The 14,654-nt window shown below is 47.5% G+C and overlaps 1 protein-coding gene across 1 annotated transcript in view; it reads left to right on the top strand.

Moving 5' to 3' along the window:
* IPO9 (importin 9) overlaps nucleotides 1-14,654 on the top strand; it is a 146,337-nt gene that overhangs the window by 18,114 nt on the left and 113,569 nt on the right. Inside the window, exons 5-11 of the mRNA XM_075335844.1 lie at nucleotides 659-747; nucleotides 3,118-3,204; nucleotides 12,097-12,216; nucleotides 13,807-13,907; nucleotides 14,036-14,094; nucleotides 14,254-14,402; nucleotides 14,487-14,585. Of these exons, the coding sequence (XP_075191959.1) occupies nucleotides 659-747; nucleotides 3,118-3,204; nucleotides 12,097-12,216; nucleotides 13,807-13,907; nucleotides 14,036-14,094; nucleotides 14,254-14,402; nucleotides 14,487-14,585 (704 nt within the window). The remainder of the gene's footprint in view (nucleotides 1-658; nucleotides 748-3,117; nucleotides 3,205-12,096; nucleotides 12,217-13,806; nucleotides 13,908-14,035; nucleotides 14,095-14,253; nucleotides 14,403-14,486; nucleotides 14,586-14,654) is intronic.

Genomic DNA, 14,654 nt, shown 5'->3' with positions numbered 1-14,654 from the left:
GTGGCACACTATACCTGGGAGACTTGGGGAGGTCAGAGAGAGGCGTCCGTGTCCTTCCCCTGTGTTAATAAAGATTATCACTTTGCAATTTGGATACTTGGTCTTGTGTTTCTCTTTACGTCATAATTATTACGACTTCTCCTCAGTCCCCATCCAGTCCCTTATACATAATATGGTTCTCACCGTTTCTATATGTATCTGGTAAATCATGGTGTGGCTGTGGCTTTATGTGAAGTCTCTATAGAGAGTCTGGTGTGGGCACATTGTGTTAATTACTGAGTGCAGCCGTTCTTTAAGTGATACATTTTTGGATTCAGAATCTCTTTGCCTACATCATGCTGCTCTCAGAAGAGGGGCAAACACCTGCTGACAGATTCCCTGTAAGGGGTTGCAAATCTCTTGGAATGGAAATAGAGAGGAAACCTGCCTTTTTGCATAGAACTTGAACTAGAGTGATTTGGGGACATGATCTATTAATCAGTGGTGTCTAAAGTTTCTCATAGGGAACAGACCTTTTCAAAGCAAACATAACGTGCCCACTGCAAAGTGCTCCCAAGTGCTGATTTGTGGAAATGACGTCTTTACATTGCGTTGTTTAATGTTTCCTACAATAATTGTTAGATACACCTTGTGCTTACAATGCTTATTTGTCTTTTAGAGTTCACTCGTGAAGTAACGGACACACAAATGCCTTTGGTAGCGCCTGTCATTCTCCCCGAGATGTACAAAATCTTCACTATGAGCGAGGTATGCTAGGTGAATTTACTAGATGTGCCTTGTCATTGCTTTCTATAGAAGCATTTCTTACCGGCATAATGTACTATATAGAGTTTACTTCTTGCTTCTAAGATCGAGAGGACTGATAGAAATATTGTTTCCACAGTGTGTAGTTAAAGGGGTTTTCCAGTTTTATAAAAGGGATCCCCAATGCTCTAAAATAATAAAGCCGGTATTCTCTACTGTAGCCAATTACTGACCTCAGCGGCTCTGCCAAGGTAGAGCCCACACACCGCCGAGGTCACCTAACGAGCTGGTGCTGGTCCCAGATAGGGGAGTACCTGCTCTGTTTTATTCCAGTGATCTCCGAGTGCTTGGGGTCCAATTTTTCGAAAGTGGAAAACTCTTTATTCCTTCTTAATACATAGCCAGCTTTGATGTGACTGTGGGGAGTTAGGTTTGGCTGCAGTTATCCCTGTTCTGAACGTTTACAATTGCAGGAAAAGCACACATTTGTTTTGCTTTCATTGCATTGAAAAACTGCAGCATTTCTTGCAGAAGATTCAGAGAAAACTATAATTTTTGAATATCACAGCCCAAACCATCCGGTCCGATTTTCATCTAGAAAAGTGGGACAATTTGTTTTCTCGCTTATCATTCATTTAGACTACATCTTTTACAGCAGAACTTTAGTCCTTTACAGGATCACTTGCACCTTCCGATGTTAGAGAATTGTGATCTAATATATAAAGCTGTGTGTGTGTCCGCTAAAGGAATCCGCACCGTCACATTTACAATCCCAACATTTTGCACAGAATCCTCATGTGACTCAGGGAACGTCATAGTTTTAAGAGGAAATTTTAACCCCGTGCTTTAGTTATTCGCTGCCAAAAACACGCTTGCTTACTGTTAGGACGTGTGAGGTAATATATTGGCTGTTTTGACAGCCTGGATATTTATCAGATGACCTATAGAAACCAATCACAGCTCTGCTTCTATTTTGCTACAGGTCATTAATAGGAGCTCTGATTGGTTGCTATAAGCAACAAAGCAAATTTTAGGACCGCTTATGTGTCCGTTAATATGATTTTGTTGGTGATTGGGAGAAAGACTTGGTTACTACTCCAGGCAATGCCGGTACTTCAGTTAGTGTATACATATAAGTCAGGTGCCATACTGGCATCTGAATTTTTTTATTTTTTTTTTCCCTAGCACCCATGGACTTGAATAAGTGATCCTGGTTATTTTCAGACTCAAATCCCAGCATACTGTGATCTTTTGCACAATCAGATTAGATGTGAGACAGTTCATCTGCACTGCCTCATTGAGTATAGCCGCTTTCACACTGCGTTCCTTTCCCCATTCAGTGGTCCCATCGGGGCTTTCGTCCAAACTCCCCGCAAAACGGGATTTGAACGTATGCGCTGATGGGGGGCCACTGGCTATAATGGTGCAGATGAAATCGCCGTGTGCTGTGCACCATTTTCAGGCGGGCATGCATCTGGGTGTCCGTTTCCTGTAAGCATTTATCCCCAAAAACAGTGAACGACAGAGCAACTGGTGACTCCGTCTGCACCATTATGGTCACTGGCCCCGTCTGTCTATATGTCCCAAATCCCGTTTTGCGGGGGGGGGGAGCTTGGATGGAAGAGCCGACGGGACCACTGAATAGGGAACACATTGTGAAAGCACCCTATCCTGGGTCACTGTGCTATCCAGTAAAGAAATCATATGGCACACGTCCGATTTATATGGTTCTAATGTATACAGCTTAAAATGGCTAATCTGTCTGTTCTAGTAAGTAACCAAATTCCCCAAAAAACAAGAATTTTGAAGCCTTTTCCATTACACCAGCATCATCTGTTATTCCCCCTGGAAATTAATATATATAGGCAGTGCAAAGAGCAGACCCTATTGACAAGTCGAATGGTAATGCATAAACTGACAACTGGCTATTATCAGGATTAATAGCCGACGCATGGCAATTTTTTTATTTATTTAAGAAATGAGGCTCCAAAATTGTTGCATTATTGTGATTGTAGAAAGTAACTAAAGGCTGCTTTACACGCTGCGACATCACTAGCGATATCGTTAGCGATGTAACACGCCAGATCGCACATACGATTTGACTAGATCGCACATGTGACCACGATACAAAATATGATTTATGTGCGATCTCGTAAAATCTTACCTGACATCTGGCGTGTCACATCGCTAACGAGATCGCTAGTGATGTCGCAGCGTGTAAAGCACCCTTTAGACAGATGTGTCGTGTGTGCTAAGGTTGCTTTTTCTTGTTTTCTACTGATAATGGTAGAACACAGCCTTAGTTTAGAATTTTGCTAATTGTGTACATTTTCAGCTCTTTTTATGTAATACTTTTGTCTTGCATATCTGCAGGTATATGGAATTCGTACCCGATCTCGAGCTGTGGAGATCTTTACTTTGTGTGCGCACATGATCTGTAATATGGAGGAGGTGGAAAAGGTTTGGTGTCTTCTAATATAAAAATTTTGTACAATTTTCCGTCAGACTGTATTCCTAAAGCAGGAGGTTTTTCTTTCACAACGGCTTTTGATCGAGCAAACCGTCAGTCTATTAGACAATGTTACGTATGTGGTCTGCAGCAGTTGTACAGCACATTAGCTTGTACACTACCTGTGATTTCTTACTACACCTGGGCAAATGCACTTACCGTATTTTTTGGACCATAAGACGCACTTTTTTTTCCCCCAAATGTTGGGGGAAAGTTGGGGGTGCGTCTTATGGTCTGACTGTGGCTGCGGGGAATGAGGGTGCTGCGGTGGAGCGGGTCATCGGGGGCACGAGCAGGCTACTATAGCAGCCTGCCGTGACCACGTGTGCCCGCTCATTACATATGCACGCCCATCCTCCCGCCCATTTCTCAGCGCAGAAGCCGGCGCTGACAGGTGGGCGGGAGGACGAGCGGGGACGTGCGCATAGTAAAGAGCCGGTCCACATGATCACCCCTGGCAATTACAGCCTGGAGTGATCATGTGTGGCTGTATTCACTGCCCCCCGCACATCATTATCAGCGCGGGGTGCAGTGAATCAGTACACTCACCTGTCCCCGTGTGTGGAGCCGTTTACCCGCAGCACGCGATGTCTTCCTGTCTGTGCCGGTCAGCTGATCTGTGCTGATCAGCTGATCGGCACAGACAGGAAGACATCGCGTGCTGCGGGGGAACGGCTCCACACACGCAGGTCAGCGGCGCAGAGAGGAAGATGATCGGTGCTGGAGGGAGTGAGGAAAAGGTGAGTATAAACGTTTGTTTTTTTTTCTTTGTGCTATAGGATACAGGCCATATACCAGGATGGGAGTATATGAGCAGGAGGGATGGGGGGTATATGAACAGGATGGGGGGTATATGAACAGGATGGGGGGTATATGAACAGAATGGGGGGTATATGAACAGGATGGGGGGTATATGAACAGGATGGGGGGGTATATGAACAGGATGGGGGGGTATATGAACAGGATGGGGGGGTATATGAACAGGATGGGGGGGTATATGAACAGGATGGGGGGGTATATGAACAGGATGGGGGGGGGTATATGAACAGGATGGGGGGGTATATGAACAGGATGGGGGGGTATATGAACAGGATGGGGGGGTATATGAACAGGATGGGGGGTATATGAACAGGATGGGGGGTATATGAACAGGATGGGGGGTATATGAACAGGATGGGGGTATATGAACAGGATGGGGGTATATGAACAGGATGGGGGTATATGAACAGGATGGGGGGTATATGAACAGGATGGGGGGTATATGAACAGGATGGGGGGTATATGAACAGGATGGGGGTATATGAACAGGATGGGGGGTATATGAACAGGATGGGGGGTATATGAACAGGATGGGGGCTATATGAACAGGATGGGGGCTATATGAACAGGATGGATGGGGTCTATATGAACAGGATGGGGGTATATGAACAGGATGGGGGTATATGAACAGGATGGGGGTATATGAACAGGATGGGGGAATATGAGCAGGATGCTGGTATATAAGCAGGATGGGGGTTTATAGCAGGATCATATGCAAGGCAGGAGGATCATTACCAGGATGGGGTACCTTAGTAGAGAATTTGGGGACATTACCCCCATAACAGTGTCAGCAGCAGATCCTCGCCCCATAACAGTGTGTCATGACCACATTTTTTTCCTTAAAGTTTTATTTTCCTATTTTCCTCCTCTAAAGCCAGGGTGCGTCTTATAGTCCGAAAAATACGGTAGTATGCAATCAATGCATTTTCCGGAATTTCTTCAGGTACCTTGTTCCAGAGGCTCTCCTGACATGTCTATTTTAGTAGCATCTTGCAGATAGCAGTGCTGCAGCATCTTTCCATAAGCTGTTATTCCCTCTCTAAATATATGTATACTATCATCTGGATCTGATCATTCTTCTGTCAGCTCGGAGTAATGCTTGTCAGCTTGCTTTGTAAGGATTCACCTTATTGGCAAGAGGAATGATAACACCCAGATGTCAGTTAATTCATATTTATTCAGTATTATTCAGTAGAGTGAAATCCCATTTTTTTTAAAAACCTTAATGATTGAAAACCTACTGTTTCATCACAGATCATTAATGGCTGAATGAATGGCTGCAGTTTAACCATTCACACTCTGTCAATTACTGGCAAATACTGCTGTCAATCACAATGTTAATTCTAAGTAGATAAGAGGGTTTGATATGATTGGGCCTTTGCGATCGTAACCTCGGGTGGAGATTGTTACCATGGTACCCTGAGGCATTCTTATTAATGATGAGCGAGTTTCGAAATACTTGGATTTGCGATGCTCGTAATAAGAATGGAATAAAAATGGTATGACTGAAAATCTCAAACCGTCCTGGTGAAATCAAGCTCTTATATTGCAAATTTGGAAAAAAAATAGAAAAGTTACAGCTCTCAGAATGTGGCGATGCAAAAACAAATTAATTTTTGTAAACCATAGTTTTTAGCATGTAAAAGTAGCAAAGGATTAAAAAAAACCCAAAACAAACACAATATAAATCTGGTATCGCTGCAACTGTATTGACCCGAAGAATAGTTGGTGTAAACTTTTACCGCACGGTGAACTGCGCAAAAAACCCAAACAAATAAAACCATTGAATTGTTGTTTTCTTCATCGTTCCTATGGGAGACCCAGACCATGGTGTATAGCTTCTGCCTCCGGAGGACACACAAAGTACTACACTAAAAAGTGTAGCTCCTCCCTCCGAGCATATACACCCCCTGGATAACCAAATATAGCCAGTTCAATGCTTTGTGTTCAGGAGGCACACATCCACACATGCATTCTCATCTGATTTTTGATTTTAAAGCGTTTGAAGAAAAGCGGGTCCAAGCCTGGACCCCCGACATGTCCCTTCTCACCCCACTGTGTCGGCGGTGTTGTTAAGGTTGATTTCAGGGCTGTAGCCTTACATGCCGCGCTCCTTCACCATCCCTCGGGCTCTGGCTTGAAGTGGGAGCCAGCACGGTTCTCACTGCCTTGCAGGAGACCGGTCTCCATCCGCAGCCCTTTCAGGATCCTGCCGGACGGAGCACTCATCCCTCAGGGACCTGGCCCTGCGTCTCACAAGCTAAGTATTTGAGACGTTATTGTCGGGGGGTCCCTTGCACTTTATTGTTGGGGGAAGAGTGTGTTATTTAACTTTTCTGACATTTCCGGCCGGTTCTCTGGTTTTCACCTGAGAACCGCGCCGAGGGTGCCTGCGCGCCGGCCGCATTGTAAAATTTAGGCTTCGCCTGAGGCCTAGTTTCGTTTTCACTGCCCCTGCATGTCAGTCATGCAGAGGGACAGTGCGGCGCCGCCCACCGTCCGTTCGGCACAGCGGAGGACACTCCTCTCTGAGGAGATGTTTCCCTCCCCTGTATATCTCCTTGGCCCTCCGGATCCCGCTGTTTGACTAGGCCCCGCCCCCTCTCCTTGCTCCGGCGCCATTTTATCAGCGTTCTCATACCGATCGGCGCTGGCTGCAGCATCTCTGCATAATCAGTCTGGGGGTCCGAGCTGTGGGATCCGGAGGGCACACAAATGGTCTGGTAAGCCACAACCTCCGGACCTTCTTATACACTCTCTGGGGGTCATTCTGGCTCAGAGCCCCCACCTCAGCAGCATGTCTGACACTAGGAGCAAGGCTGCAAGACTGTACTCAATATGCACTGCATGTAAGCTCGTACTGCCTGAACCGAGCACATATCCACATTGTGATGCCTGCTCTAACATGGTGGTGCCTCAGCCTGGAGTCTCTCCAGTGGTCCCTCCGGCTGCTCCGGCCCCGGTGGCTGAACCCCCGGCTTGGGTAGAATTGTTCTCTAAGTCTATCTCCCAGTCCTTTGCCGACTCCATGGGAGAGTTGTCCCGGACTCTGCTGAGCATGCATCAGCCCCCTTCTCAGGGCGCCTCTGCTGCTACGGCTCGCTCTGCAGAGCTCACAGAGGATTCTTCATCTGCTCCCAGACCCCGTCCTCCTAAAAGGAGACGCAGGGTCCCCTCTCCTTCCTCGTCCCGCGGCTCTGATTCACGAGCTGACTCGCAGGATGAGGAGGATGTCTTTACTGGGGGCTCGGACGCTACCTCCATGTGCCCCATTGATCTGACCGAGAGTGATGCAGATGTTAGTGATTTGATTGCGTCCATTAATTCTGTACTGGACCTCAATCCGCCAGTATCAGAGGAGCAACCCTCTCTGGCAGAAAAGCACCAGTTTACCTTGCCTAAGAGAACAAGGAGTGTGTTCTTTAACCACTCCAGTTTTCAGGCCACTGTGACCAAGCCCAGAGCCTGTCCTGACAAACGCTTCCCAAAGCGTGGTTCTGATGACAGTTTTCCTTTTCCTCCAGAGGTGGTCAAGGAGTGGGCTCACTCACCAAAGGTAGACCCTCCGGTGTCTAGACTCTCAGCCCGGACAGTTGTATCAGTGGCTGATGGCACCTCACTTAAGGATCCCACTGACCGCCAGGTTGACCTTCTGGCCAAGTCTGTATATGAGGCGGCAGGGGCCTCGTTCTCCCCATCTTTTGCAGCAGTGTGGGCTCTCAAAGCCATCTCTGCTTCTCTAGAGGAGATGCATTCCCTCACTAGGGACTCTATGCCTGAAATGGTTGCCTTAACTTCCCAGGCTTCAGCCTTTTCATCCTACGCCATGTCTGCAATGCTGGAGGCTTCTCACCGCACTGCGGTGGCTTCGGCTAATTCCCTCGCTATCCGCAGGATCTTGTGGCTTCGAGAGTGGAAGGCAGGCGCTTCTTCAAAGAAGTACCTTGCTGGGCTCCCATTTGCTGGGTCCAGGCTGTTCGGTGAACAACTGGATGAAATTATTAAGGAAGCTACTGGCGGGAAGAGTACTTACTTGCCACAGACTAAAACTCGTCCACTAACTCAGCCAAGGACCAGAAGCCTAACTGGCGCAAGAAGCCGCGTCCACAGAAGTCCGCAGGAGCTGCTGCCACCAAGGCAGCCTCCTCTTGACTATCTGGCCGAGCCAGCAACGTCCTTGGTCGGTGGCAGGCTCTCCCACTTTGGCGACGTGTGGTTTCAACACGTCTCCGATCAGTGGGTGCGGGATATCCTCTCCCACGGCTACAGGATAGAATTCTCTTCCAGCCCGCCAAACAGATTTTTTCTGTCAACTCCCCCCTGCTCCAAGGCCGCCGCCTTCTCTCAGGCCGTGGCATCCTTGCAGGCCAACGGAGTAATTGTACCGGTTCCCGCCTGGGAACGGTTCAGAGGTTTCTACTCAAATCTCTTCCTAGTCCCCAAAAAGGACGGTTCCTTCCGGCCCATCCTGGATCTCAAGCTTCTCAACAAGCATGTTCAGGTGCGGCATTTTCGCATGGAGTCTCTGCGATCAGTCATTGCCTCAATGACCCAAGGAGATTTCCTGGCATCCATCGACATCAAGGATGCCTATCTGCATGTGCCAATTGCAGTTTCACACCAGCGTTGGCTACGTTTTGCAATCGGAGAGGAACATTTCCAATTCGTGGCTCTCCCCTTCGGGTTAGCCACGGCCCCTCGAGTATTCACAAAGGTCATGGCAGCAGTGGTTGCGGTTCTGCACCTCCAGGGGTTGGCAGTGATTCCTTACCTGGACGACCTTCTAGTCAAGGCTTCATCCAGTGCAGACTGTCAGCGGAGTGTCTTGCTCACTCTCGCCACTCTTGTTCAATTCGGGTGGCTTGTCAATCTGCCCAAGTCCACTCTGACTCCGACCCAGAAACTCACGTACCTAGGGATGCAGTTCGAGACTCTGCCGGCACTTGTCAAGCTGCCCTTAGTCAAACAGCAGTCCCTCCATCTGGCGGTGCGCTCTCTGCTGAGGCCCCACCGTCATTCCATCAGGCACCTAATGCAGGTGCTGGGTCAGATGGTGGCGTCAATGGAAGCGGTTCCCTTTGCCCAGTTCCATCTGCGTCCTCTGCAGCTGGACATTCTCCGCTGTTGGGACAAGTGGACTTCTTCCTTGCACAGGTTGGTGGCTCTGTCGCCACAGACCAGGGGCTCTCTTCAGTGGTGGCTTCGGCCCCTCTCTCTGTCTCAGGGACGCTCCTCCCTGGCCCCGTCCTGGGTGATTCTCACCACGGATGCCAGTCTATCCGGCTGGGGAGCAGTATACCTCCACCACCGAGCACAGGGCACTTGGACTCCGTCCGAATCAGCCCTCTCGATCAATGTGCTGGAAATCAGAGCTGTGCTCCTAGCTCTCGTAGCCTTTCACCACCTGCTGGCGGGCAAGCACATTCGAGTCCAGTCAGACAACGCGACAGCGGTTGCCTACATCAATCACCAGGGCGGGACTCGCAGCCGCCTGGCAATGTTGGAGGTTCAACGCATCCTTCAGTGGACGGAGGACTCAAAGTCCACCATATCCGCAGTCCACATCCCAGGCGTAGAAAACTGGGAGGCAGATTATCTCAGCCGTCAGGCCGTGGACAGCGGCGAGTGGGCTCTGCATCCGGCAGTGTTTCGGTCAATCTGCCGCAAGTGGATCTAATGGCATCCCGGCACAACAACAAGGTCCCGGTTTACGTGGCTCGCTCCCACGATCCTCAAGCCTTTGCAGCGGACGCGCTGGTTCAAGATTGGTCCCAGTTTCGTCTGTCTTACGTGTTTCCCCCTCTAGCTCTCTTGACCAGAGTCCTGCGCAAGATCAGAATGGAGGGCCGTCGGGTCATCCTCATTGCTCCAGACTGGCCCAGGCGAGCTTGGTACCCAGACCTGCTCCATCTGTCCGTAGAGGTGCCGTGGCATCTCCCGGACCGCCCAGACCTTCTCTCACGAGGTCCGTTTTTCCGCCAGAATTCTGCGGCTCTCAGATTGACGGCATGGCTCTTGAGTCCTGGATCTTGACGACTTCTGGCATTCCTCCTGAAGTCATCTCCACTATGACTCGGGCTCGGAAGTCTTCCTCGGCCAAAATTTATCACAGGACTTGGGGAATTTTCCTGTCCTGGTGTCATTCTTCCGGCCATGCCCCTTGGCCTTTTTCCTTGCCGACCATCCTGTCCTTTCTACAGTCCGGTCTGTAGCTAGGACTATCCCTCAATTCCCTCAAGGGACAGGTCTCGGCTCTGTCAGTGTTGTTCCAGCGGCGTATCTCCCGGCTGGCTCAGGTGCGCACCTTTATGCAGGGCGCATCTCACATCATTCCGCCTTACCGGCGGCCCTTGGATCCCTGGGACCTTAATCTGGTCCTCACGGCCTTGCAGAAACCTCCCTTTGAGCCTCTTAGGGAGGTTTCTTTGTTTCAGCTTTCACAGAAAGTCGTCTTTCTAGTGGCCATAACTTCCCTCAGGAGAGTCTCTGATTTAGCTGCGCTCTCTTCGGAGTCACCTTTTTTGGTTTTTCATCAAGACAAGGTGGTTCTCCGTCCGACTCCGGACTTTCTCCCTAAGGTGGTGTCTCCTTTCCACCTTAACCAGGACATTTCATTGCCTTCCTTTTGTCCGGCTCCTGTTCATTGCTTTGAGAAAGCGTTGCATACTTTAGATCTGGTGCGGGCGCTCCGGATCTATGTGTCACGCACCGCTGTTCTTAGGCGGTGCACCTCTCTTTTTGTGCTGACCACAGGTCGGCGTAAGGGCCTCTCGGCTTCTAAACCGACCCTGGCTCGTTGGATTAGGTCGGCCATTTCTGATGCTTACCAGTGTACTCAAGTGCCTCCCCCGCCGGGGATCAAGGCACACTCGACCAGAGCTGTCGGTGCCTCTTGGGCTTTCAGGCACCAGGCTACGGCTCAGCAGGTCTGTCAGGCTGCCACTTGGTCTAGTCTGCACACCTTTTTGAAGCACTACCAAGTGCATGCTCATGCTTCGGCAGATGCGAGCTTGGGCAGACACATCCTTCAGGCAGCTGTCGCCCATTTGTGAAGTTAGGTTTCGCCTACTTCGCAGTTTTCTGTTTATTTCCCACCCATGGACTGCTTTGAGACGTCCCATGGTCTGGGTCTCCCATAGGAACGATGAAGAAAAAGAGAATTTTGTTTACTTACCGTAAATTCTTTTTCTTATAGTTCCGTAATGGGAGACCCAGCACCCTCCCTGTTGCCTGTTGGCAGTTTCTTGTTCCGCGTGTTATCACCGGCTGTTGTTGTAGACAGAGGCTCCGGTTGTTCCGGTTTTTGCTCTATCTCTACTGGTGGGTGGCTATTCTCCTTCAGCTTTTGCACTAAACTGGCTATATTTGGTTATCCAGGGGGTGTATATGCCCGGAGGGAGGAGCTACACTTTTTAGTGTAGTACTTTGTGTGTCCTCCGGAGGCAGAAGCTATACACCCATGGTCTGGGTCTCCCATTACGGAACTATAAGAAAAATAATTTACGGTAAGTAAACAAAATTCTCTTTTTTTATTAATTTTGCGTCTGAAATATCTGAATAAAAAGTGATTGAAGAAGTTATGTACCCAGTATGGTGCCCAAAAAATCTCATCTCTCAAAAAATAAGCCTTCACACAGCTGTTAGCCCAAAAATAAAAAAGTTACAACTCTTAACATATTGCAACAAAAACTTTCTTTTTACTGTGCGATAGCATCAAAACATAACAATGTAAATCTGGTATCGCTGGATTCGATGAAATTACACATCACATACTTACACCAAAGTTTGAAAAGCTGCACCAGTTTGTTATAGACATGTATAGAAATGCACGATGTATGTACTGTAATGCTGCGTTCATGCTTTTGCTGCTTCTTTACGGTTTTTGCCATGTATATGAAGAACAATACAGTTCTATTTGCAATTAAGGCAAAAAATGCAACCTGGCCACAATGCGTGGACACAATCTAGCGTAAATAGGTGGTTTTCTTCTTAATTGGTAACATCACTTGTATTCATTTCCACAGGGTGTAGCACACGCTCTCATCTTCCCAGTCATACAGCAGTTCACAGAGGCATTTGTCCAGGCTCTACAAATGCCTGATGGCCCAACTTCTGATAGTGGTTTAAAGATGGAGGTGTTGAAGGTACAATTTTGCAACATTTTTATTGAGATTTCTGTAACCGGAAGCCCTGAAAACTACAGTTTATAAAAAAAAAAACAAAAAAACCCCTGTGCTTTACTTAAAGGGGCTGGCCAGTATTCATCCATTATAGTTCTAGAACTGGCAGTACATAAACCAACATTGTCGGTTATAAATGATTTAGGGACGAAATGTATAATTGGTGGAGGAAGGTTGAACTAGATGGACCTAGGTCTTTTTTTTTTTTTTCTTTTCAACCTATGTAACAAGCATTTCTGCAATATACATTTTTTTTTAATAAAACCATTTATCTGCCTCTTTTTTTTGCAACTCACGTGCCCTTGAACGATATACAGATTGATTTATCCATATAATAGACATCCAAAAGAGATCAAGTGACCGCATTGTCCATGAAGATATTTTCTATTTTTGGCGCTGCCTATACCTGTCCTGCTGGCAGTAGTGGAAAAACCTTTAAAGGGAACCGGTCACCAGATTTGGGGCCTATAAGCTGCGGCCACCACCAGTGTGCTCTTCTATACAGTGTTCTAACATGCTGTATATAAGAGCCCAGGCCGCTGTGTAGAAGGTAAAAATCACTTTATAATACTCAACTAAACCGGTCGCTGCGATTGCTTTGGGTCAAATGGGCGTCTTAGTCTTCCAGGGCCGGCGTCGCCTCTTTTGGATATCTTTGTCGCTGTCTCTGTCGTCGTTCTGAAGCCGTGGTGCATGGCTCATCCGACATCATATACACTCGCTGGCATTCAGGTCCTGAGCAGGCGCACTTTGATCTGCCCTGAGCATGCGCGGGATCAGCGAGTGTGTATGACGTAGACGTGTCATGCACACAGGCTTCAGAAGGAGGACGAAGATGGCCGAAAGAGGAGGTGCCAACATTGGAGGACGAAGACGCTCATTTTAGCCACATCCACCTCAGCGACCGGTTTAGGTGAGTATTATAAAGTTATTTTTATGTTCTACACTGCGGTCTGGTTCTTATACAGCATGTTAGAATGCTGTATATAAGAGCGCACTAGTGGTGGCCACAGCTTATAGACCCCAAATCTGGTGAAAGGTTCCCTTTAAGATTTACTCTCCTCCTATCCCCCACCCCTCCCCCGGCTGTTCAGTGCCATGTTCAATAAACAAAAGGCACGCTATTTCCTTAGGTTGCTTAAGGTAGTGCTGCTTTCACAACATATTCTATATTTCACGCAGTAAAAGTACGTAACAGTTATCACTGGCGGTCATGCTTCTGTTGAGCCGGTGCTGTAGGAAAGGGTGAGAATTTAGTATAGCTAGCGTCGATTTAGGAGATCATATGACCACTCGTGAGCGTATCTCTCTTCATGGTCAATGCGGTCACATGACCTCGTGGATACCAATTTATTTACAAGAGAAGTGCTACAGACTAAAGTATTTCTGCTGCAGTTAATGTTGGAATCCCTTGTGGGAACAGACCCTTTATGGGGATAGGATCAATATTCAATGTTGTCTGACATGTTGGTGTTCAGAAAATAGGTCCTGAATGTATTTTTTGTTACATACTATCTTGCCCTACATTACCCTTCGCTTTTCTTATGTCTTCAGGCTGTGACGGCACTGGTTAAGAACTTCCCTAAGCACATGGTTTCCTCAATGCAACAGATCCTACCGATTGTGTGGAACACATTGACTGAGAGCGCAGCTTTATATCCTATGATCATTCCGAAAACTGGACCTGAAGTTTATCAATACCAGTTGATTTAGGTTTAGTAGTATAAATAGAGCTATGAATATATAGAAAATAAAGTAATGTTTTCCTTAATTAGTCTTTTACTTATGTTCGGACTGAAGTAAATGACACAGAAGAAATAGAAGATCCTGTAGATTCGGATGGTATGTGTGCTAATGTATTTGTGAGATCTGTAGAACATTTCCTTCTGAGTTCCAATGTTTGCTAAGTAGTGTATGTTTCTATTGTGTTTGTTACATTCTCCACACAACAATGCCCCGAGCTCCCTTTTCACATACTTTCCCCACTTTCTCCTTTAATAGGTGAAGTGTTAGGTTTTGAGAACCTGGTGTTTAGTATATTTGAATTTGTGCACACATTGCTGGAGAACAAGTTCAAGGGAACCGTGAAGAAGGCTCTGCCCGAACTGATTTATTACATTATCCTCTACATGCAGATCACGGAGGAGCAGGTAGGGGACACCGATCTTGTGGCAGCATCCGTCCATACAGCAAATGTCCAGAGTTTTCCATTTTGCTTGTCTTTATCCAATTAGATAAAGGTGTGGACTGCAAATCCCCAGCAGTTTGTTGAGGATGAAGATGATGACACATTTTCTTACACTGTCCGCATAGCAGCCCAGGATCTTTTATTGGTGAGTGCACCAGTGTGTAAGGCTCTCCTTGTCCTCTTTCACTATTTACATATCCTTTTTGTTATTGGT

The sequence above is a fragment of the Anomaloglossus baeobatrachus genome, chromosome 2, assembly GCF_048569485.1.
Source record: "Anomaloglossus baeobatrachus isolate aAnoBae1 chromosome 2, aAnoBae1.hap1, whole genome shotgun sequence".
NCBI classification, from domain to species: Eukaryota; Metazoa; Chordata; class Amphibia; order Anura; family Aromobatidae; genus Anomaloglossus; species Anomaloglossus baeobatrachus.
Note: the sequence above shows the minus strand (reverse complement) of the source record. Positions and strands in the feature narration are given on the sequence as shown.